The following is a 25,152-nucleotide window of genomic DNA, read 5'->3' as shown; positions in this document are numbered from 1 at the left end:
ACATCCGGGGACTTCGTTCTTCTCGAGACGTAGAATATCTCCAAGACCAAGCGCAAAGCATGCTGGGCGAATACGACCGAGTTAATTACTCGGATCAGCAAGTTAGGTTTGGTAAACTGCTTATTACATTACCCATCTTAAAGTCCCTATCAAGTAAGGCCGTGGAACAGATCTTTTTCCGTGGCACACTGGACTCCATTCCCATGGAGAGATTGCTGTCTGATATGTTTAAGTCTTGTTGAAAATTCTTCTATTACGACTGAGAGAAAGTTGTCATTTAAAAACAAAACAAATTATATAGAAGACAAAATAGCGCAGAAAGATTGCGCAATAGCCCGTGCGCAACGAAAGAAGAAAACGAAGAGGTATAAACATCAAAGACGGACGAATGTATAGATCTTCTGACTTGAAAGAAGAACTAGAAAGAGGATTAAAAAAGCCTTCTACAGCCCAATGGGCTTTAAGAAGAAAACGTTTTTCTTACTATACGCCAAGACAGCATTACATGATCAGTTCGATGTTTTCTCCATTCCTTTGAGTACATTTAAAAAGAAAAAGATCTGTTGCATCCAATAGCGCCAAATTTAAAAAAAGATGAAACGGAAGGAAGATGCCAATTGTTGACATTGGAAAAACTCACCATACCAAGCAGGGCTTGGCAGAAGTAAAATGCATGATTCAACAGCTGGTCTGATTATTCGCAGATGGATTTTGGAGTTCAGTTACTGTTTTATACGACTACACGGGCAGGCACCAGTTTCTTGGATAAGGAAAAGTGCGCATATATGAAATGTTGGACAAACCAAATACAAGCAATTTAGAAGACAGTTTTCTGAGTAATGTCAAGTCTAAAACTGGCAAGAATCAATCTGGGAATAAAAAAGCACAGCTTTATTTCTTCTCAGTTCCCTCCCCCCCCTTTTAATTTCCAAAATGTTGCACACATTTGACAACCTTCAGTATAAAATAAATTTAAAGTAATTATTATAATAATGTACAGTTAGATTAAATATAATTACAAGCTAAAAGATTTTATCTATCATATATATTTATGCTGTAGGATTAGAATGCAAATCGTAGATCGTAGTTTAAGTTCAGGCTATTTTCCAAAGAAGGAAGCCGAAAACTTCTTCTAAAGAGACGGAACGTTCATAAGGGGAGTGGTTTGAAGCAAAAAGAAAGGTCTTAGAAGTAATATAGCGGTGGAGTGGGGTGGGGTAGAGGAATGTTAATCGAGCAAAATTAACTATATCGACGCAGGGTGTAGAGCAGGGGAGTGGTCAGTAAAGGTCGAAAAATACATCACGCCTCCATCCCACAGTAATAAATGTCCGTCCCTGATTTTTTTTGTTCCGCACGTTTTTGAAATGATTGACAGCAACTGTTACAAACTGTTTATTTGTTTCACGGGTAGAAAGGAATCATTTTTAAGGCCGCGTTTACACCAAAACATAGGATAATGACATTTTGCTAGGGGGGCCTCTTTGTTTGTCCACAAGGAAACTTGTGTCTAGTAATCGCACTTTTTTACTTTCAAGAGAGTGTGAGGTGTGCGTTCATTTATAGCTGCCCATTAGAGCTTACTATCTCAACACGAGAGTCTATTTAACCTCTATGTTCTTGTGTTTCTGCCACTAACACTATTTTAAAGGTCTGGGATAGAGCAAAAACTGGGAAGCAAATCAATCCCCTCCCCTCACCTTCCCTCTCCTTTCCTTTCCCTTCCTCCCTGCTCCCTCCCTGCTCTGCTTTTTAAACTTACCAAAAACTTTAAATAACGCTGTTAGCTACTTCACATTTATTTACAAAAAGACAATATCTCAAGTAAATCAATGATTCAGGTTTTTTATTTTTCATTAATTTATTATATCTGTTATATTATTCTAATATAATCAAATAAAAGGATAATGTTATGCAGGCTCATAACGACATAAAGTATTTTTTCAGTTATTATTTTTGGATTTGTGGATTTGCTTCCGTTGGACGTACAAATGTAAAATGGGTTACAAGAATAGGAAAAACATTTGGATTCTCTAAATGGTCTAGCTAAGCTAATGGCTTGTATATAGAATGCAGACTAACATACACTACGTAAATATAGGTTTCAAAACAGGGGAAACGATTTTTTTAAATGACCTAGCACTAATATAGCATGGGTGGCGTTCGCGGCTAACGCACCGTCTTTCACCGCTGTGAGTCCAACGGGTCGGGTCGTTGGTTCGAGCCCTACGGGTCGCCACATGTGAATTGAGTTTGTTAGATGTGTTGTTTTCTCCTATGCTACGAGGGTTTTCCCCGGGTTCTCCGGTTTCCTCCCTCCGTAAAAATCAACATGTGAGTTGAGTTTTGAATTTTGATTTTCTGAATTTATGGCTTTTGAGTTGAGTGTTGTGTGCATAGAACATTTAATGTAATGGTAGTGCGTGTGAGCGAAAAGTGTCCCCAATTAGTATGAAAGCGCTAGAACGACTAGACACTTAAATAAAATTGATTTGATTTATCTTATATGGCTTTTGAATACCAACTAACGTATGAGGTTTCCAAAACAGGAAAACCATTTTGAGTTTCTGAATGACCTTGCAGCATAATGGCTTTTCTGTGGTATTCGAACTAAAGTACAACGCGTAGATATGAGTTTCAAAAACAGGAAACCAATTTTGATTTTCTGAATTATTTAGCACTATTAATGGCTTTTATATGGAATGCAAACTACGTCCAAACTTAAATATGAGCTCCAAAACAGGAAAACAATTTGGTATTTCTGAATGACCCAGTAGTGTAATGGCTTTCTTATAGAATGAAAACCATTATATTGAGTGTTTCCTAGCAGTGAAATGACTTTCTCAAAATATTCAGTTTTGTTTTTCAGTAGTTGTGTCACCAGAAAGTAAAATATACCACCGATAGAAAAGGATGAGCATTTAAATGGCCTTTTAGAGCCCGTACGCGTTTACGTATATTTATTGGAGGTACTGCTAAGGTACTAATCTCTATAGCTTTTGGTATCCCCCCAGAAAAGGAGATAAAACTTCTAGCATTAGAATCACCCCACCAGCTCAGGCATTAAAATGGTTTTCCGAGTGTTTTTTTTTTTTTAAATGATCGGAGCAGTGTGAACACATTAAGGTGCTGACACACGGTGCAACATCGTATGTAACAAATTTGAATTGGGGTGACACACATTGCAACAACACATTGCCTGCTATGTTAAGATATTTGGTCAGCAGTTATGATGAAATTTGTTGCGCGCAATGTTGCAAGAGTAGAGCGCGATTCAACTTCATATTTGTTGCATGCAGCGTTGCGTGCAACAAGTTTGGGGTAGACACACGCTGCAACAGTCCTATTGCGTGCAATGTGCATGCAATGTTGCACCGTGTGTCAGCACCTTTAGTGAATCGTGCTACAGAGAGTTTAATGGCAAAGGACCAATTTATCTCCACGAACAAAAAAAAAGACCATGTAAGAGTGGGTAGGGTGAGATTGAAGGAGGAGTACACCCCCTAGAACTGGCCTACCCTACTAACGGATTCGATACGATGCTTACTATTTATATAAATAACGTCAATACAGAGTCTCATGTCTCACACTGTTTGACATAAAATAGTAGGCTGATGTGATTTCGCGTCATGGCGACGACCCAAGTCAAATCATAAAAAATATTCTCTATCGTAGCTATATTATATTTATCTTCGGGTTACTTATACATGAGCGATTAAACTCCGTTTCAGATGAGTTTTGTTCGTGTCTTCATGATTTGTCATGATTTAATATTCTCTTCTTGCTTTTCCAGTCTTCGTCCTTCTCACCTTTTCGATACGAAAATTATATTGCACTTCTGTTGAGCCAAAAAATGAAATCAGTATTTTTTTTAAATTGCTGGAAACAAGCTGCACGTAATCCTTATCCGCTGGACTTTAATACGTATTCTGTAGGCGTTCCGGGTTTATTTTTCTAATTTAATTCACAATACAAAACGATAAAAGAAAAGCAAAACACATGACGGCCATTTTGGAAACATACTATGTTCCCCAAGATGGTTTCAGCCTTAAACGCTTTTAGTTCTGGACCGGGGGGTCATACACATCGATGAAGGCGTTTTGTTATTCTCGGTTCGGGTTTCTCAGTTCGGGTTGTGGTGGGTTGTGAGTCCTAACGAACAAGCTAAGAAAAATGATTTTTCTACTTACGTCATAGCTGTAACCACACAAGATATATTTCCTGTCTTTGGCAATCAATGCGCGGCAAAACTCATCTGTAATACGCCTAAAGGCAACGTAGGCGGCTCCTCCTAAGCCTCTACACCCCTCGTGGGATATAGGTCATCAACAACATCAACAACGTAGGCTGGGACTGATTCTTTTTCATGACTTTTACGACACATTTTTGAAACCTAAGATATTAAGCTTTTTTTCCAAGGTTGCATGCTTTGACCGGACACAGCATTTTTGATGAATCATGATTTAAGTATAGTTTTTTCTTTGAACATGTTTTCTTGCTGGAGATGATCTTTATTGGAGCTTAACAATAATAATAATGTTTGACCCACAATAACGACTGATTGCTCCGAGTTGTATATTCAAAAACGAAAGTTTGGAATTTCTTGGTACACGAAGGAAGAGTAGAGTTTTATCACTTTTGTACACATTCAGTAATACTTTGTTACTACAACGCCGACTCGAACACGGTCAAAGAAGTCTCTAGATCTATACTTTCGTGTTTGCTTTTGATTTCAGTTTCAGTTTCTTCTTGTTCTTTCGATGACTGAAGCGATCCTTGAATGCGCATCGACAAAGTACGCAAGATAGAGTCACGTCCCCTGAGCGACATGCCGGGCAGTCCACCATAGATGTTTTGCCTGCGCCTTGTAGTGAGACGCTTCCACTCAGTAACAATGGCATTTCTAAAGTTTTGACTCATGAAGCAGTACAGTAGAGGGTTGAGAGCACAATTCGAGTACGATATACAGCTTACAATTGGATAAATAATATCTTCATTGCCCAGTGGACTATCCACACTTGAATAATAATGGAGAGTAATAATATGCGCAGGAGCCCAAGACAGCGCAAAACTGAGTATTATAAGCACGCATATCCTAGTGAGTCTAGTTTTTGAGGACAGCGTTGCTTTGCCTGTGCTATTTGGGTGTCTCATGCTACTGGTTTTTCGAGTACTTTGCAGGAGTTTCTGTCCAATCTTAAGGTACAATGCTACCATAACCAGCAGTGGCATTACGTAGAACAGCGCAAAGACCACATAGGTGTAAGCTGCCGCGGCTTCAAATGACCAAGACTCCGTGCAATACTCATTCCCAAAATACGGTCTCGTTGTCTTGTAAATAAAGAGAGGCAATGCTGTTCCCATAGCAACGATCCAAAGGCTTGCGCAGAGGATTCGGACTCGCACTGCTGTGATCACTATACGGTTTGGTCGGCATATTGACAGATATCTCTCTAGAGAGAGCGCGGTAAGGATAAGAATTGACGCCTTGGTAGCAACTGACTGAGAAAACGATACCAGTTTACACATAAATGTCCCAAAAATCCATCCATTAGTAATGTAAAGAGCGACCGTGATGAATGGCAAATAAATAACTGCGATCAACAGATCCGCGATGCATAAGTTCAGAAGCAGGAAATTGGTTGATGTTTTCATGCTCTGCACGCGAGAGACGATGAAAATCACAATAGCATTCCCAGGGATGGCCAGCACTGTAAACAGGCACATCATAAATACTATGGATACCTTTTCGATGTAGTTGTAGCCAGCTGGAGAATAGAAAGTCCCATTGTTGAGAGAGGAGTTATTCAGAGCCATGTTCGACTAGATTTTTTGCGTTTTTTTAGTTCTGGGTCGGTGAATAAAGATGACTCCTTAAGAGCTCGACGAATGTCTAATGCATATTGCACCTGTTGTACGCTTTTCTTAGCATTTTATCAATGTTTTCTCTCCTTTTTCTTCCCCTAACAGTTTCATCGCTTTTAAAACAAACGTTTGTTTTAGTATGTTTTTTCTCCTCTTAACTACAAATATGCCCTGTTTACGACCCCTTTTTCTGATTTCAAATTGCTGTCCTTCTCTTTATAGCCAAGACGTCTACCCGGCCGCTACAAGTGATTGCGAGACGATTTAGGAGTCGAATATGGAAACGCAATCAACCAATCGATTTATTTTAAGATAATTTCCAAATTACCCTCTTGACAAACTCTTTGGAGGGGAGTAAACGCTTTTGAGAACTGTCAAGATAGATCCAAAACCAATCTGCTTCAAAAGGCGGTGGATAGTGCCGAATGACTTCAAAGGTACAAGTCGGCTACTGATTGGCTCTCGTTCGGCGGACTTTATTAAGACCTTTTAAGCTTGAGGAGTCTCTTGTTTCGTTCTGAAAATATAAGTAGTTTCTTTTAAAACAATAGTACCTTCTTTCGACGCCAGTTAACATAAACATTTTTTTAGTCCAGTGCAGTTTAGTGCAAAAACATTTAAAAACATCTTGCATAAGAAGTTTGTAATAAAACCACTGGAATTACTTTTCAGCTGTAGTATATGTGTTTTTTTCTTCGATTTGTTTGAGATCTGATTACGAGTCAAAATATATAATTTAAGTCAAGAAATGAACAATTCAAAACCAAGGGGTTGTTGATAAAGGTAATCACTGGGACTTGGGAGTAGATAAGGTGGTTTGGAGCTTGGGGTTTTAAGAAAGTGTTGTCCTTTTGTTTTTTAACTGGACTCGTTTCTTTAAGAAGGGACAACTATTCAAATGCATTAAGTGGTGACTACAGCCCCAAAATACAATAATTGTTTTAATTATTTCAAAATGCTAAGGTTTAATTGTGTAGCATAACTGGAATAATGGCTTATTCTTTTCAGCTGCTACAGCCAAGAATAAAAACAAGAGAGGAATAAAGAAAAACCGACAATAGAAGCTACTAGAATTGAAGGTAATTAAACAGCTCATCTTCCTAAATCGATCCTCATGCCGCTTCAGATACAAAATTATTATTCTAGATCTTATTTGAATAGACCGTCTATTTAAACATTATCTTGGCGGAGAGGATTAATAAGAAAATACAAAAGAAATGGCAAAAAACTGAGTTCAATTGGGGAAAAAATGTGATTTTTCTCGTGTATTTTTCCGTCGCCTAGCTAGAGCACCCAAGATAAGTTTGAAAGAGGCCTCGGAAACATGAAACGGAACATGGCTACGACATGCAAAGTAAAACCACAGTGAATGTGACGACACTCCCAGTCATCGAAACCGCCTCTTAGTAATTCACCTTAGCTGATAAAAAAATAGTTAATATCATATTGACTTTGAAAGATAAAGGAGTATAATTACAGGATTTCCATCGCCTCTTGCTCTTCGACAAGAGAGATACTCAATCGATACATATTTGAGATAAATGCCTGAGATCACTAGAGATTGTTCTTTGGACGTCTTGCTTTGCTCTGGTAGCGACAACCTTACCATATAGCATCAATAACTCCTCATTGAACTTGTTCTGTAAACTGATTACGAATATTGATGCCATTCCCTACCTAGTTTTACAAGCATTTTACTGGGAAAGGGGCGCATACAGACAATTAAAAAAAAACCTGAAATCCGATATGGGTCTTGATACCTTTCCATAGTATTAGCGACTATTTGACTATACGCCAGCTTAGAAACGTGCGTATCACTTAGAAACAAAAACTTTGTTAGTATCATTGACAAAAAACATCAGTTTTATTGAACATTTGGGCTGATGTAAGACATGGCACGGCTAACTCACAGATCGAACTGGAATAAGTGTGTTAAGTTTTTGACGGAAATGAAAAAACGGAGAAAAACTTCCGAATCAAGGAAAAGACTTAACAAACTGTACTCACACGAACGCCAGGTCCACGACTGAATCGACCAAGATTCTCGAGAGGCGGGTGCACTACACCACCATATTTAGCCTGTTACTGTAAGGTTCGTATTCAGATGAAAAACAAATGCATGTTCACTTCACTTCAAAATCTTAAACAGTTAAATAACCACTAAGCTATTTTCATCTGCTGCCGTAAGGCTATATATTTTTGGTGGGTAATGGATTATATTGTAATATCCGGACCATATATACTGATACCACGTATATAACGAACGCAAACATCCGTTTAAAACTTCATTGTTTTCTACCCTCCAGGGCTTTCGTACAGGGATATCTTATACTGCTAAGGTACTGGTAGAATCATTTTCTTTCTTAATTTAGCTTCTCTTCTCTTCTCTTCTCTTCTCTTCTCTTCTCTTCTCTTCTCTTCTCTTCTCTTCTCTTCTCTTCTCTTCTCTTCTCTTCTCTTCTCTTCTCTTTCTTGCTTTCATTGCATCTCAGATGCAAAGTTTGCGGACGATCAATTTTTTCATTCATTCCTTTCCTTTATTCTGAATTTTCAACATGACATGCATTCCCGTATTTATCAAACTTTATCATAGTATAAAACAGAAAGAAAAGTAAAGTATCGATTGTTCCGGATTTTTCCTCTCGTCATAAAAACCACCTTTCAGATTTCACTTCAGTATAAAGCTATTCAGTGCTATCTTCATTTAAAATGACTTATCTCAGTAATTTAATCAACGAATCTTAGAGGCAGATGAAATCAGGTACAGCACCGCACCAAGCTATCAATTGACCAAATCGTTATTACCTTTGCATCCTCTCTTAGTTTCGCCCCAACCACTAGCAAACAGAACTTTGCAGAGAAAATACACCTCTTTACCTTAGCGTAATGTTTTTCCATTTCAGACCACATGTCATTTCTTTTTAACAGTTGTACATGAGAAGACACATAAATATAGATACAACCATAATAAAGAATGTTATTCCCAAGAGTAGGACACGTCCAACCTAATGTAAAGAGGTATATGGGATTACATTGGGAGTAAGTCTAAATTTAATCTAATCCCACGAGGGAGGGAGCTATATATTAGGGGTCATAAGACGAGTATAGGGTACCATATACACCATGTAAGATACGATAAACAAAAGCTATTTGTACCCAGCCTAGACAACAATGCACGTCCAGTTTCGCTATCTTACTTAAGGCCCATTCTATCGGACTTGGAAAATAACCGCTTCCGGCTAATATCCAATATCTTGTTCATATAAAATCTTTGAATGCTATTTCCCTCTGTTTTCTCTGAGTATTTTAAGAGCTATTAAAATGAAAGTATTTGTTCCCTCCTTTTTCCCTGAAGCGTTTTGCAAGCTTTCCAAACATTCCTTATGTCCATTAGATTAATGAAGTGAAATGTCGCCGCCCCTATACTATAGCCTTTTTATATCAAGTGCAGGTGGTCACAAAAACATCTCAGAAAATCAACTGGCCTGAACTCCTACGGTAATTCCAGGCTTCTAGAAAGATATTTCTCCGCGGTCATTGAATTTCAGAACTATTGCCGTGAGAAAAACAGGTATTGTGCGCTATTAGTACGCGGCCGGCTTTCGCGGCTGTAGTGTGGATTCGATCTCTAGGCCCACTTTCCTTCTAGCAGAGTCTCCCTCGTTCCAAGAATCGGCAACGAAGGAGACTGCTAGCATGCAGAGAATAGGCCCACATCATACGTGAAGTTTTATTGGTTCCCTTCTGTGCTTCAAGGATTTTTCACTCTAGTTTTCCTTCTCCAGCAAAAATCATGTTCTAAATTCCAAATCGATCATTAATTAGGACAGAAGCATTTTTAGTCACGGGATATTAAGGGCTATCCTCGTAAAAGAAAAGATTAATAATTATCAATTATTAAGATGATTAATAATAATTAGTAAATACATAGGTTTGGATGGAAGTATCGACGGGACAATAAAGGGAGAGGAAGCTTCTAGTTGGTTTCTTTTAGAATAAGGAAAAAGGTTTTTGTTACTTTAAATCCGAAAATAAACTTTTGATATAAATTATATCGCGTTTTCTTGACTTTTATTTGAAACAAACTATAAGCAAGTACTGTTGTGATAATGGAATACTGCCATATCTAATGTAAACACTGACAAATAGTGCGCATCTAAACAAGCGAAACACAAAAATATTTAAAGCGAGAAGGGGTAGTGGCTAATGTTGCACCCTTTTCCGGAATCTCGAATACGTTGAAATGTGAAAATTGCAATGTCGAAATTTATACCCAGCTATGAATAAAAACATGGGTCACCACACGTAGACGAGCCATCAAGAAACTTAATCTAAATTTTCCAAAAAAAAAACAATTTCTGTCCATGCGGAATTGGGTCAGTTCTAGTAGTACTGTTGTATTTGAAAATATCAAAGAGAAGTCAAATTTATTCGTTTTTACCAGAGTTTATACATAGTATTTACATAGTTGTCTATTTGGTACCGTTTGAGACAAAACAGCGACCAAGTCAGACTGCCAGGTGGTGAAAACATTAGAATGTTTGAAAAAATATACCATTTTACCTCAAAATTTGAATAAAACAACGTCATTCTATAATAATCTAATGAGATGAAAATATATAAAAGAGCAATGAAGATGTATATCTCTCAGAGATAATATTAACTATGGTGCCATGAGATATTATTAAGAATAAATTAGACATTCTTATAATAGTAATGGACATTGAACATGAAAAAAATCGACCATTATTGTTATGTTAGTTCCAAATTAGCTTTTTATGTTCAATTATTCTCACTTCATAATTTTCATATGATATAGTTGTTTTCATTTGCCGATTTCTAAGAACTGGAGTGTGATAGACAGATTAACATAATAAAAGATTATTAAAAAAGAGAAGACGGAAGTAGAGTGCTATTAATACTGCTTCATACACTGTAACATATATTTATTCACTGGTTTATGAAAGATGTGTCATCGAAACATTTTAAAATCTCTCACTATTCTTTCTTACATATTAGAGAATTTTTAAAACCTAAAAACGAAAACTCAAGTTCTCGCAGGAGAGAAGGGGTGGGTCAAAGCTCATTTCTTTCCCATTAATGTTTGTTTTTTTTCGTTTCTTCCCAGTTATTTTAAAATATCCCTTGTTCCCCGAACGTTAATGGTAAAATTCCCTAGCTTGTTTCCTTAAACCACCTCAAAAAAGTAAAAACTAGTTTCAGGTTTTGCAAGTTGCAAGTGAAATGCTGTACGTCAAGTACGTGTAAGCATAATTAACTATGGTGTAAGATAAAATCTAGGTGATTATTGTTTGCTACATTGTAAACACATATTTGAATAGATATCATATATTTTCTTGCCACTTAATTAAAGTGTAGATTATTTTTCTGGCCAAAGCCGTGTACGTACGTGCTTTTCAATTCAATGTGCTAGAGAGGTCGTCTAGATAACATAACATGATCTGAGATATCTATCCTTTAGATGAAAACCCGGACCGACGAGGCTTTTATTCCGAAATTTATAGTCCGATAAGAAATTATATCACCAGACTTTACTCGAAATGCCAAGATTATATTTGAAATCAATTCTTAAAGTCGATCAGATAATCGTTTGACGCAATAGGCCAACCGAACGACCATGCAACCAACCGACCGGTGAAGCAACCGACCGTCAGGTCAAAATGCGACTCAGATACTGAGATAAAAGAAATAGAAACCGCAAATAGTGATGGAAGTACGAGAGTTATAGCAAGATATGTTGGTGTATTTACAATGTAAATGGCGGGATAGATACACAGTGAACGATCATAGAATGTTGTAGTGTATAATCACTGTAAGATGGAAAATAAAGGCGCACGTCACGAGATTAGGCTCAGTATTGTTCATGGTGTTCATATTACGGTAACTTTCATAGTTCTCTGGCAGTGAAAAATATTCAATGCTAGAAAACAGCTTATAAAACTAAGAATTCGATGTAACCAAGATGACATAGGAAATATAGAAAATGAAACTGAAGAGAATTAGAAGAAAAATGAAGTAAGGAAAGAGAAGGAAAAAATAGAATTACCTTCTGCAAATAAGGAAAAAATATTCGAGTCGTAGAAGTTCAGGATTCATCTGTAACAATCCGCTCTGCACGATCATGACTGAACTTGATCTAGTCATATAAAGCTTCATAGCCTCGATTTTAGCTTGACAATATGTAAATGAATTTCACTTCTCAACGTATAAGTGACGTGATCAACTCAGGTGTAATCAAATATCAAATTGAATAAGCAAACAATAGTCCAAATATTTATAGTATAATCTGTTGCCTTTTTTATTACTCGTCCAATACTATCAATATATATATTTATTTATTTATTTTTCCTGGTTTATATATTTTTTGCTACGCTAGTACATGGCTTTTTGCCGGAAAGCCAAACTAAAAGTGCGTATTTCAGGTATCCCTAGTCTTGAAGTAGCCAGGCTCTTCGAATATTCTCAAAATTCGAAGAAAATTTAGTTACATTGGAAGACTACCAACAAGGGCAGAGAGGTTGCAAGAAAAAGGCCTTTATTCAGATATCTTCTCTACTTCCTAACATGTAACATGCAATATATAGTTTCTTGGTGGATCTTAAAGCAAAAACGGCGCCGAACATCTTTTTAGTATTACTTAGCTTTCGTAAGTAACGTAATTGTTTTAAACTAAGTGATTTGATTACTCTTGCAATCCATTAACCTCTAGAGGAAGGAGAGAAGAAAGTATCATACTCATACTCATACTCCTCTGGATCCTGTATTTACCTGAGCCATTCACTACGACAAATATTTCCTACCTTTTTTCTTTTTGATCTCGATCTCTATACATTGTATTCAGCTGACAAACTTAGGGCGATTTTCAAGCGCTGAAAGTTTTTAAACGAGTACATGGTCATGTGTGATGTTAATAGTCGTTGACGTTTGACTCAATAGGACAACGCATTACCTCCTTTAGACCGATAATATAAGGCTATTAAAATCGACTAAACAACATGTTATATTTCTATCGGATATGAAGGATATGCACGTCTAGTAGGAGTTTGAATGTATTAATTGCAACAATGTATGTAGATAGATCTTAGAGATTACGGTCACCCCCGTTGTCTCTTTTCTCTTTTCTCTTATTATTGTTTCAACAAAAGAAGTACGAATATCACTCTTGCTTCCCAAAATGTAGGAAAATACACGAGAAGTAACTAAGAAATGACAAGTCAAAAGGGAAGAAACAGAAAAGCAAACTAAACAAGAACAAAAAATAAATATAAAAATGCTACAAACAAAGAATTAATCAAGAAGAAAAGTAAGAAAGGGAAACTGTTTAGAAAAATCATAGAAAACACTTTAAAAAAAGAGGCAAATCAGGATAATGATGAAGAAAGATAAAAGAAAATGAAGAAAGATATAAAAGGACACCACAACAGGAAAAAAAACAATGAAAGGAAAGAAAAAAATAAAACCATAATGAAAGCAAAGAAGAAAATAATAAAGCCATAATAATGAAAGGAACGAAAAAAATAAAACCACTAATAAAAGGAAAGAAAAAAAATAAAACCATAATGGAAGGAAAGAAAAAAATAAAACCATGATGGAAGGAAAGAAAAAAATATAAAACCATAATGATAGGAAAGAAAAAAAAGCAAAAGAAGTTTAGTGAGCAGACGATAAAACTGATAAAAAATCAAGATAAAATCAAAAAGTGTAATAAATCCAAAAGGATAATTTCGCATGACAGACAAACAAACGTGTACATGGTACGCGTTGTATTATAAGGTATGGCTTTTGGCTGATTAACTCCCTAAAAATCAATTTTACGGAATTTTTTCGTTATAAATAGCCCAAAAGATCTTTTGTCCTTACTTGTTAGCCCTCTCATGTTTTACTTGCTATTTATCGTGCATAATAAAGTACACGCCATGGTCTATGTCAGTGAATCAAATGACCAGCTATGTAGTGGTTAAAAGTTTTAAGACTATAATATGCACTCTCCTACTAGTTATCAACTATTTAGTTTTGTAAAATAAATGAATATTTGCTCAGTAGTGAACCCAACAAAGGTATTTGCTTTTGTTCCCAATGTTCTGCTCCCGTATTAATGTCGACTATTTTGGACAAAATACGTGGGATTAGACGATATACCTTTGGGTTTTTCTCCCCACTGATATGTGGAGTGCACTCGTATATTGAAAACGTAAGAACTGGAATATTTCACTTAAGTCCCTCGAAAATGTACAAAATATTCAAGCAATCAAGTCATTCAGAAACACTGGAAAAAAAACACGAAAAAACGCAAAAGAAAAGACAAGATAAATAGTTTACTGCAAGATACATACAACTAAAACAGCCACATCACACACCGCAACTTGTGATTTCTATAGCAGTACTAATCGAAACTAATGTTATTTTTAACATTTCATAGTAAAAGGCTTTGCGAATACCCAAGGAATTTACTTTTTGCATAAGTGCACAAGCCGTTAGGATTTCTCCTTATCTTTTATTTTTCTATAACTCATTAATGGAAAGGTACATTTTTTTATCTGGTGGGGGGAGGGGGGGGGGAGAGGGGGGGAGAGGGGGAGGGGGAGGAGAGGGGGTGAACTGGGAATTTAGAGGAGAAAGTCATCAGCAAAAATTTTAATTAGCTTTTTTGAAGGGTCAACCTCTTAATTTTGATGAAAGCTGTTTCCTTGTTGACTCTTATAGAACAGTCGTGAATTTCGTATTGAGTGACACACATTAAAAAAATAAAAGGTTTATTGTGAATCTACAAGCCCTTGCTCCCCTCGCTATTAAAAACGTACTGTACTTTCCTTTACTCTCATTTTTAAGTACACTGATGAGAAACCGTAGGTTAAGAAATTTTAAAACAATGTTTAAAATTATAAAATTCTTAACTTTAAAAATTCTGACGGCAAATATTTCAAGAACATTCGGTAGTTTGAAATAGTGAATAGAGAAAACAGAAAAAAAACAAGAACACAAGCCGTTGCAAAATTAAAAAGAATATTTTCTTTTAAAGACAAATCAGAATAAATACAAGTCATAAGTTATGAATCAAACTTTTAAAAATGCGTAAGATTTTAGTTAAAAATACTTACCAGTAGATACAAGAAATCAAAAGCAAACAAGTAAAATCTAGAAAAGCACTAGCAACGTCTGATTAGTGATCCAATATTTTCCTGGCATGATATTTTCTCTCTGATCTGAACTGATAATTTATTCATCAATAAGAAGTCGATTGATATGGCCGCGTATTCAAGACACTATGGCTAAATGAACAATTGATTAAGCAATCTAAAAAACATTGTGTACGCACTCGAAAACAAGATTTATGGCTCCAGTATGGCTGATTTGAAGAGAATCATGCCTAGTACTTCGATCTATCTCTATGCATATTATCAGATACTCGCCTCCATGCATCCATATCAATTGTGTTTATATTCACTTCTAAGGATAAATCTGGTTTCAAATAGTTTTTCTTCTGTGTTTTGCACTTACACTGCTTTCATATTGTATAGTAGAGGGGGCAGGTGAAATTGAGAAGGGATTGAGGGAAAAAATTACAAGAAAAAAGGAGGATTTGATTTTTTTAATCATAAATGTGGGGGGATACAAAATTTTAGGAATTGAAGAGGCTACATATTGCTTGGGGGGATTGCTAGTTTTTTTGAGAATTGTGAAAGGGGTGGGGTGTTGAGTTTTTTTTGTCTTTGTTTTTGTTTTTGCATTAAAAAATTTCACCTGCCCCCGCCCCCCTCCATCTGCCTTACATTATGAACGCAGCTTTATGAGGGTAAGACTGGTTTCAAATAGTTTTTCTTGTTTTAATGTGCGTGTGTGTGTTTATGTGTAGTGTTTTTGATTATGTATGCAAAATTAAACGGGTTTCGACATGCATTGAAAAGTCTTTAGATACATACCATAACTTAAAAAGCGAAATGCGAAACCTCAAAAAAATTTAAAAATTGGAAAAATAAGATATCTGAAAAACACTAAAAATCTAAATATATGCAACGGCTTTAGACTTAATGACTCTCAAATGTCGTAAAACTGAACTACTTATGTTTTAATTAGACACAATTAAATATTGATAACATAATTTGCTATCTATTGATAAGACTTAATATTAAAAATTATTTATAATCATTTTTCTTTTGCTAAGCTTATCCAATCGCATTCAATTATTTTAATTATAAAATTTTCACTCAGTTTTAAAGCTACTTGTCAATAATTCTAACATCATGGAATAATAAAGGAAATCAAAGATGCGTAGTGATAATTGATGGTTTTCAATCATTCCCAAGAGAATGTAATTACGAAAGACACGGCGGCCATGTTGGAGGATATAACAAAAGAGACTAATGACGAACCTTTTCTTAAATTCCTCCAACATGGCGGCCGTGAAAACCATCAATGTGCTCTCTCGTCTGTCACCTCTAATGTGACGTATTGGGTTCGATTCCTGTACTCTATCGGTATCACTAGTGAGCAGAGTTTGATAGGCTTCTCACGTGACTCGAATTTTCTTCTCTGGGTTCTCCACCGTTTTCCGATTTACGGGCTCCCTCCGCAAAACCTAGCACAATAAATTCCAGTTTTTAGTTCTCTTTTGCTGAGGCTTAGTCTCGATTACAAGTGCTTTAAAATATTCAGCTTTTCAACCAAAATCCCTAGCATATTTTACTATCTATATTATCGCGTTGTGAAGGCAGCGATTCCACCTATAGTCACTCCATAGTGCGGGCTGGATGAGTGAGAATTTAATTAAAAGACTGCTCGAATAATGCACAACTTACCCGGGGGGGGGGGGGGGACTCCGGGAAAAAAGTACCGGGGATGCTCGTGGGAAATTTTCAAAAAGACCCCCAAAAAGCCATATCGATGCGCGCTTCTCTCCTTTTCCGACACCCTAAGAGATACCAGAAAATGTTGATTTCAAAAATTCGTATTTAACACCCTAAAAGATACCAGATCGCGAATTTTTACCCCTAAGAGATACGACGAGCATCCCGGTACTTTTTTCCCGGAGTCCCCCCTCCGGGACAACTGATCATGACACACTGCTTGAACTTCTAATAACAACAAGACATTTGTCGCCTATCAACTGCAAACAAGGTTTTTTAAAACCGATTTATAAACTATGAAGATGACAGAAACGGACTTAAGGTGACAGTTTTAAAAATATATAAGCGACGAACGTGACAGGTTTTAATGAACTGGTCTCTGATCCTCTAATTTCTTTATGCTTTTTTTCTTCTTTGCGCTTTATGCCGTTAGGTATCCTATTAGAGTCACTTCCTTGATCGTGTTCATTGCCTTAAAAACTCTTCAAATATTTCATGTCAGGGATTGCGTGGGTTTAGATGAAAAGATTCTTTTAAAAATTTAATAAAAAACGATAACCAATCGTTGCAAAAGAAGGTCTGCATGAAAGCTGTCACTTTGGAGATGAGTATTGGATTAATTTCTAAGAGCAAAAAGACTGAAAACCAGCCTTTAAAGGTCCCGAGATACGTATCTTAGGAAAAACATCTTGTAGAATCTCACAGGTTTTTGAAGCATCTAGTATTGCCTTACCACTTTTGGTCGAAGCCGAGAAGATTGTACGTCTACGATTTCGCATATATAATTTACCGACCGAGTCGCTGCGAAGAGTGCCTAAAGGCATAACGCGTGAAGATCCAAACTAAAAGCAGCCATTCAGGATATAGTCATAACATGAATAAAACCTAAATAACACATTGTGCTAATAAAAAAGGACGCAATACGGCTCCGATTTGGTGAAGATATTTTTATTAGAGCTTTTATTAAATATTGTTAAAATATCAAACTAAAAAATGAAATAGGTATCCCGAAATTAGAAAAGTTATGCATCACAGGTGAGTAGAATTCGTCACGTCTCTACTCTCGATTCGAGGGCTTTTCTCCAGTTTTGCGCCCTCCACAAAACCTATAATGCGTTAGTCGATTTGTGAGTTAGTCGTTCCCTAACTTTGATCAGCTCAAAGGTTGTTTCAGGGTAGCGATAATTTTATTTAAGACTTGAATTTATGCAATACTTCAGGGACTTGTATTCATTTAACGATGTTCCCTGAGTTATTTAATCAGCGGTCCGCTTAAATAGTTTCCCTGTTTTCCCTGCAAAACATCGATAAGCCTTTTGCACTTAGTTTTTGTTGAATGTCATACTAAAACAATGATCCATTAAGATATTAAGCCGTTGATTTTCCATAACTGTTTTTAAGTCTTGATTACTCAAAACTCATTCTAGTGAACAAAAGTAAAACAAATAAGAAATAGTTGTCGATTAGCGAGCTTCCTTTTTCCTCCCATCAAACTAGTCAATCAGCTATAGGTCTCACTAACCGGCTACAAACTATAAGTGCAACTCTAATGACTTTTTAAAAAATGTTTTTTCAGTATATCTGTAATTAAACCTGCTTACGACGGCCAGACAACCGACCGATCAATGATAGGTAAGTTTATTTTGTTGTATATTATTTGTAATTTTCTTAACTGGCATGAGGTATAACTTTGTTTGTCCTATAAAGACCCCTTATTTTCCGAACTCCATCTGAGTCGTACTACCACCTTTGCGGGTTACTTTTAAAAGGTTTATGACTGATACTGAATCATTAACTGCCGCTTTTGCATTTTCCAAGTAGCAAGACCAAAGTAGTTGAGTTTAAAGTGCATTTAGTGTGGCGGACCTTTAACGAGGAAGTGAGGATAGGAAGGAGCCATGCCATTTTTAAATTTTTAGATTTTATAAACGGTTAGTTTTCAATCCTTTTTATAACAGGGAGCCAGTGTAAGTTGCGCAATACAGGAGTCGTTGGTTCATGTTTTTTGTACGGTGATGGCTACGGAGTTAAGAATGCCTTAAGTTATGTGTGTGAGTGTGTGTGACCCCAACCTTCACTACTTCAAGACACAAAAGCGATATAACTTTATGCAGACGTTGAAGCGCGTTAGTTTACTGTTGCAGATCAGCCTTTCATCCCGGGGGGAGGGGGCGTGGTTTAATTTTAGTCCTATAACCCTAAACGATTTTTCTTTAATAAAGATAAATGATTTAGAAAAGAAATTTTTGATTTTTGTTAAAAAAGAAAAGCTTTTCTGTGACTTACGATTTCAACCTCTAAAAGATACGACGATCATCCCCACCCTTTCACGAACAAATACTCGCATTTTTAGACCATCCACAACATTCATTACATATTGTATTGTATGCAGTATCTGGCAGCTGGTAAAAGATTGTGTTAACGTGCTTAAAAATCGCTCGCTTTGTTATCAAAAACTCAAACAAAAAATTTTCAAAGTGTTTTTTTTAGCATTTGTAGTTTCTATCTATAAACTGAGATAAAGGTTTCTTTAATATTCTCTTCACATTTCTAAATGCAGAGTGCCAGTAATCAAGTCATGTGAAAATACATAAAGATATCTTCAAAATAGGCTGAATTTACCGTTTTGACATGGAAGTTACGTACCTTATCCAAGGAAAATACGGAACGTTTTGAGAGATGTTGTTTTTTTGTGTGATAATCTTCGTTGAAGACGGTCTTCAACACCGTACCAACTAGTAACCTGCACTAGAGTAGTCCGACATTATCAGTCCTCAAAAAGTGAGGGCTTAGTTTCTTGTGCTATACGGGATTGGTTGAGAAGGTCTTCACCGTTCAATATGGAATTTTATGAGTGCAAATAATTTGCTAGAAAAGCTGGATAAATAGAAAGAGATAAGACTGAGTAAACTGAAAAATACGTAGGCGGGAGATTCTAGCTAGAGTGAGCTGTAAGAGATTGATAAAAGGCTTTTTACGCACTGTCGTTTGTCCAGCCGATAAAATAAGATCATTCATTACGTCCATCTTACTGAGAGTTTTTAATGATGTCATTCCCTCAGCTTGAAGTCCAAGAACTGCAACTGGTTTTGACGTGATCTCGGATCTAACCGTGGAGCGACGGAAAGTACGAAAACAGGACTCTCAGACAAACAGCAGTCACGGATATAGTATGCTATACTGATAAATACGAAAAAGGCAGCCAGTAATGACGGCGGAGAATATTCGGCTTATGATTACGTGCAGGCGAATATCCTGCTCACATGCAGCATATACTGTTTTAACAGATTTTTAGATTTATGAACAGGAAAAGAAATACTCGAAAATTGGTTTAAATAAGAGGTGGGAAATCTGGATTTTTCTTTCGGGACACGCCTCCATGGTTCTTCAGTGTCAGTTTTCTAGCCTACGTACTACGAGCATAATATTGATTCAAAAAATCTTGTGGACTAAAATTAATGCGCATCAAATCGATTCAGTCTTGAAATTCTCATTTTGGTAACATTGAATAAAAGAAATCTCCGTGGAACTTCACGCTTCTTGTTAAAACGATTGTCATATGCTTCGGTTGATCTTTGTTTGCCGTCTGCAAGTTGTTCTTCGACAATCAAAGAACTTGAGACCTTTTTGCAGAAACCTTCGTGTTTATGAATCTTAGCCGTAATATATAATACATGTCAATGCTCTTTCCATGACATCCTGTCTTGTGTTGGCTACTCAAACAACTTACAAAGGTGAACTAGAACGTCTTCCGATATGTTTCAATTTATTGACGCGAGAATAAAGAATCGAAAACGCTTTTTATGACCTGGGAGGTGCTTTCTGCATCAAAGCGCAAATGAAAAATTAGGCTCTGTCCAACGTCATTCCCGCTGCGATAGATAAAAAAAGAGTTCTAATGCTTAGTCCATTTATAACTTCTATTTAAAAATGACACTCCAATGCTTCCGAAAATATTGCACTAGGCAGTTTGGACTTGTCTTTGGCCGGGAACTTCCACTGCCATAAATTAAAGAGATAGTTCAAGCCCCATAATTTACACTGGCGATTTTTGCTGCGGATTTTTGCTGCGATTTTTGTGGCAATTTTCGGAAATATGAAATCTTTTGTCTCATCCTTCAAAAGAGACATTCGTCTAGGAAAATCTTTGTATCCTGAAATAAGCTTTACAAGTAAATTCTTTACCATTATTTATTATGGACAAAATCGCAAAAAATCGCAGCAAAAATCGCAGCAAAAATCGCCGCAAAAATCGCTGGTGTAAACGGGGCTTCAGATTGATATTTGGACTAGATTCAGATCGAAAAACGAATGTTGTCCAGCTCTCAGTGTTTTTGCAAAACAATGCTATGATAGCTTACTATTTAACCTTTTATTTACCTTTATTTTCACTTATTTTTCCTATCACAAAACAATTAATACTTTATCATCATTTCCTTTATTAGAATATCTATGTTAGCACCTTCACATTAACTCTATAGATATTAAAAAGTTTGGAGGAGAAAATAACCGAAAATATAAACTAAATAAACTAAAAGTCGTTGGCGGCCGGTTTGAGCGTCTCGAGTTCGACTTCGATCCTTAAAATCGCGATCAACGGTATCAGTATACTCTCAGGCTTCTTTTATTTGAAAACTTCACCTCTATAAATAAATAATTTCATGCCTACACGTGAAGGTTTTGCCCTACTTACCACTCGCTGATCCCATTCACCAGGTTGAAAAATCCTTCGCTAATCCAGCGAGCCGTTAAGTTCGTCACCCCGATATATAATGACTCTCCCACGCAGGGTTTTCACGAAGTTTTGGACTCGAGTTGAAACGGTTTACCTGTCAGTCTTCAATCCCAAAGTTTCTTGGTATCCCTGGATTTTAAAAGAATCCAACGCTAAATTGAACAAAAAAAAAAAAAAAAAAAAATGAAAATAGCAGATCCAATCAAAACTGAAAAAGTATACAGCGTCACAGAGCTGTCTTCATTGATCAAAGTGTCATTACCTAAAGATTGTCATATTTTATCCAGAATTGGTCGTGAGTGATCCACTTACTATTTAACACTCGATTTTTTTTAACCCTTTGCCTGATTTTGAATAACATTTAGGCTTCCTTTTGTTTAATGTTCGCTTGGGCCTGTAGACTTGGCTTGCAGGTGCAAACAGACCATGTTAATTTTTTTTTTTCTTTAGCTCGTTCGGTCGTTTTGTTATCGAATTGCAATCGAAATCCGCTTTAATACGGCCTGAAATCAGTAATATTTTGTTTTAATTTTTTTCTCTCTGTGGATGAAGAAAATTTGGGGGGAAAAATCATAGGTAGTCTTGGTTATTTTTACTCCCTAAAAGTCGATCCCGCCGGCATCATGTGAACAGACAATGGAAAAGATGAGTTTCGTTTGCCATTTGTGTGCGACCACCACACGTAAACACAGACCTAAAAAAAATTTACTAAATGACTCAGTACGATTTTTTTCAGACGAGTGAATATTTAATCTATATAGTATATGAAGTATTAACGCAGAGCCTTACAAACCTATTTTATTTTTCTCGTACTAGCCTTTTATCATGTTTTACGAGTTTTCGACTCAGTTTCAGTTTCCCCTGACATATCATTTGACAAATATAATATATATCAGTCCTAACAACTGCGCGCAATCGTGACTTCGCGCACTGTGTTCGACATCGTATTTGCTCGCATGAGATTATTTTCTAGAAAGATTTTTACTCAGAAGAAAGTTTTGATAACTTTTTGATAAACTCTAAAACGTTTTCTAAAATTTACAGCAAAGATTAATATGAATGAATTGCCTTTAATTTCCTACTCTGCGGAAATAATCAACTTGACTTTTCAGCATTATTAGTTTTTAATTCTTTAAGCTCATCTAGCTTACTGGTTTGTTTTTTGTTTTTTTTTTTCACGGTAGTTTCACTTGCGCTTTATTAACATCAATTTTAGGCGGGAAAACTAATCGCTAGCTTCTGAAGCCCCTGCCTGCGCCTGCGCCTGCATAGACGTTTACGCTTGCTCGTCACGGCTCCAAGACTGAAGTAAAGAACGTTAACGTTTTAACCATTAAAAGAAATGCCCGTTTTCTCTGAATATTTTTGTGGTATACCACAAGATACTGTATAATACAGACTATATGAAAAAATCAGCCAATGTTAAATCTGAGATATTGAAAATGTATATTTTACAATAGGCACGTTAACCATTTTGCATTCAGACTACGTTTTTTCTTCATAGTTTCATAGTTAATAGCTTCATTATTGATTCTACGTGAAATGAATATTTCTTTGTAAAAATAATTCATATTTAGATATGACGAGATATCAAATTTGAACACGAGAAGATAACTTCCATATCTCCAAGCGGCCATGTATTTTTCTGTTTATTATATAAACCATGGCACTGTATTTTTTTTTCAAGAATTTTATTACATAAAACCGAGAATTTATAAATACAGTCTCTAGTAGTAGGGTGGTTGGTTCATATTCCTCACCGCTTTTCTTTCTGACTGATAGCAAAAATCTGGACAAATACGAGTCGAGTTCTTGATGGGAAATCTCTTCAATCGGTCGAGTCTCCTTCTCAGTTGTGAGAAATGACTGAATGAGCGACAGGTCGTTCTTTGTCTTTTTTTGGTGTTTGCATTTTTCTCCTCCACGACAAAATCTATGAAGTCTTGTAAATCAAATTTGACAAACCTTTCAGCCATGTTTTTGAACTTAATTTTCGATAATTTCAACAAAATTATCGATTCAGTGAGCAATCTTTGGGACCACATACGAGACAAAGCTGCCGAGCGTTGTGATTTTCCCACGTCTGTGAGAGCAATGACGTCACAGAATACTGAAAACTGATTGGTTATAATTTTACATGTGAAAATTATCGTATTTTTACGCGTGTTGAAATACGAAATTTCTCAGTTGTAGAAATCTTTGTAAACGACTATAGTTTCTATAATAAATCACGATATTCTGTAGTCACCGAATCTGATTGACCTGTTCCTTACTAAGTAGATAACTGGCCATAAAATACTCAACGAGCTTTTTCTATGAGGCGCGTGCAACAAGACCATAATATCAACAAGAATTAAAATATTGGGGTATACCAATACTATCAAAATGAGCGATCTTTTAGGAGTAAATGACAGGATTTGTCTGCAGGCAGATGTTTTAATATTTCATCGACCATTCATATTTGCATGAAAATAGGACAATAAAGTAAATTAGAGCGACCTTAATATGTCATTGGTTTTGAAAATATTTGGTTACAACTTGATGTAGATATATATCACCTATGACGTAGACCTTGATTTGCAATTTTTCATTAAAAACAAGCATAAGAAATTAAACAGACGTCATACTGACTTCATTTGTTTTACTTGCTCATTGATTTCAAAGTCGCTTTAGTTTTTATTTTAAACCAAGAATAATTTTTGTAATTTTTGTATTTTGCTTTATTTTTAATTTATTTATACTGACTCGACTCAAAGTTTAGAAATTACAGCTCCGAGATGAAATCATGAGTTCTTGATAGACATGATCATGGTATAAGTACTATATATCCCGGGTATATATGCACTAATGGAGTGCAAACAATATAACCGTGAAACTTTAGTAATACTAAATAGCACAATTCCATGCAAATTCCATTGTTTTCTGTTGTGTAATTAGCACTATGTTGTACTTATATTTAGTGATTAGTGTTTCACGGATTAATTGTTTGCACTCTATCGATCATCAGGAACTATGTGATTGGTTCCTACAGTTTATAGAGTTTGCTTGGCTGGCTGGACTTCATTTTATGAGATTTTCATTTTATTTTATGACATTTTCTACTTAGACGAAACCCCATGCAAGGGATAGCCTTACTAATCAGGTTCCAGCTCATATTTATCAATAAGCGCATCAAACTGTAATTCACTCAGTTTTTGAAATGCATTGCATCTTTTTAAATAAACATGTATGACGATCGTTACATATTTTTTATATTCATTATATAAACATTAGTGTTTTACTGGGAAATACGCCAGTCGTATTTTTCATACGAACTACATCCGGGACCTCAGCGACATATTTTTGTGATGTTTGTGAATGTGTCGATACTGTTAAGAGAGTCGTTCGCTGCGCTCACTCGTAAAATTGTTTTCACCACTCGAAGATAAACTTCATATCTTCGCGCCACCGTTTAATATCCTCTATCTTTCACACCTATTCTCGGCTAAAATATCTTAGGATGGAGCTAGCACGTCTTGTTACGCGCATGTTAGTTATTTTAGAGTCGTTTCAAGTTAATAAGTTCGATACGTGAAGAGTTAAATACCTTGATGAAGTCTTCACTGTATGACAGGCCTCGTTCCTAGCGCGTTCCTAACGAATAACTGATTTGAACTCTAACTGTATGTTTCCATCCACTGTTGTATA

General features: G+C 36.1%; 2 protein-coding genes across 4 annotated transcripts in view; one reads left to right on the top strand and one right to left on the bottom strand.

The window, feature by feature from the left end:
• Positions 1–1,935, top strand: part of LOC116309031 (nuclear receptor subfamily 2 group E member 1) — a 23,172-nt gene extending 21,237 nt beyond the window's left edge. The window contains exon 5 of the mRNA XM_089036304.1: positions 1–1,935. Coding sequence (XP_088892430.1) covers positions 1–242 — 242 coding nt within the window. The 3' untranslated portion in view covers positions 243–1,935.
• LOC116309032 (QRFP-like peptide receptor) lies at positions 1,845–25,152 on the bottom strand. 3 transcript variants are annotated; one of them, XM_089036305.1, is made up of 4 exons: positions 25,052–25,152; positions 21,424–21,617; positions 4,191–6,382; positions 1,845–3,838 (listed from the first exon to the last, which is right to left on the bottom strand). In XM_089036305.1, exon 3 carries the CDS (start codon positions 5,815–5,817, stop codon positions 4,666–4,668), a length of 1,152 nt encoding a protein of 383 aa, XP_088892431.1. In that variant the 5' UTR covers positions 5,818–6,382; positions 21,424–21,617; positions 25,052–25,152; the 3' UTR covers positions 1,845–3,838; positions 4,191–4,665. The 3 variants fall into 3 exon arrangements, with proteins under 3 accessions (XP_088892431.1, XP_088892432.1, XP_088892433.1); XM_089036306.1 differs by lacking the exon at positions 25,052–25,152 and having other exon boundaries at positions 21,424–21,622; XM_089036307.1 differs by lacking the exons at positions 21,424–21,617; positions 25,052–25,152 and adding an exon at positions 11,933–12,012.

Source organism: Actinia tenebrosa, unplaced genomic scaffold, assembly GCF_029948245.1.
Source record: "Actinia tenebrosa isolate PJP-AT-01 unplaced genomic scaffold, QUT_ActTen_1.0 PGA_scaffold4__44_contigs__length_22323623, whole genome shotgun sequence".
NCBI lineage: Eukaryota > Metazoa > Cnidaria > Anthozoa > Actiniaria > Actiniidae > Actinia > Actinia tenebrosa.
This window is presented reverse-complemented; position numbering and strand designations above follow the sequence as displayed.

Coding starts and splice junctions, on each gene's coding strand:
- LOC116309032 (XM_089036305.1), bottom strand. CDS start 5,817: ATGGCTCTGAATAACTCCTCTCTCAACAATGGGACTTTCTATTCTCCA.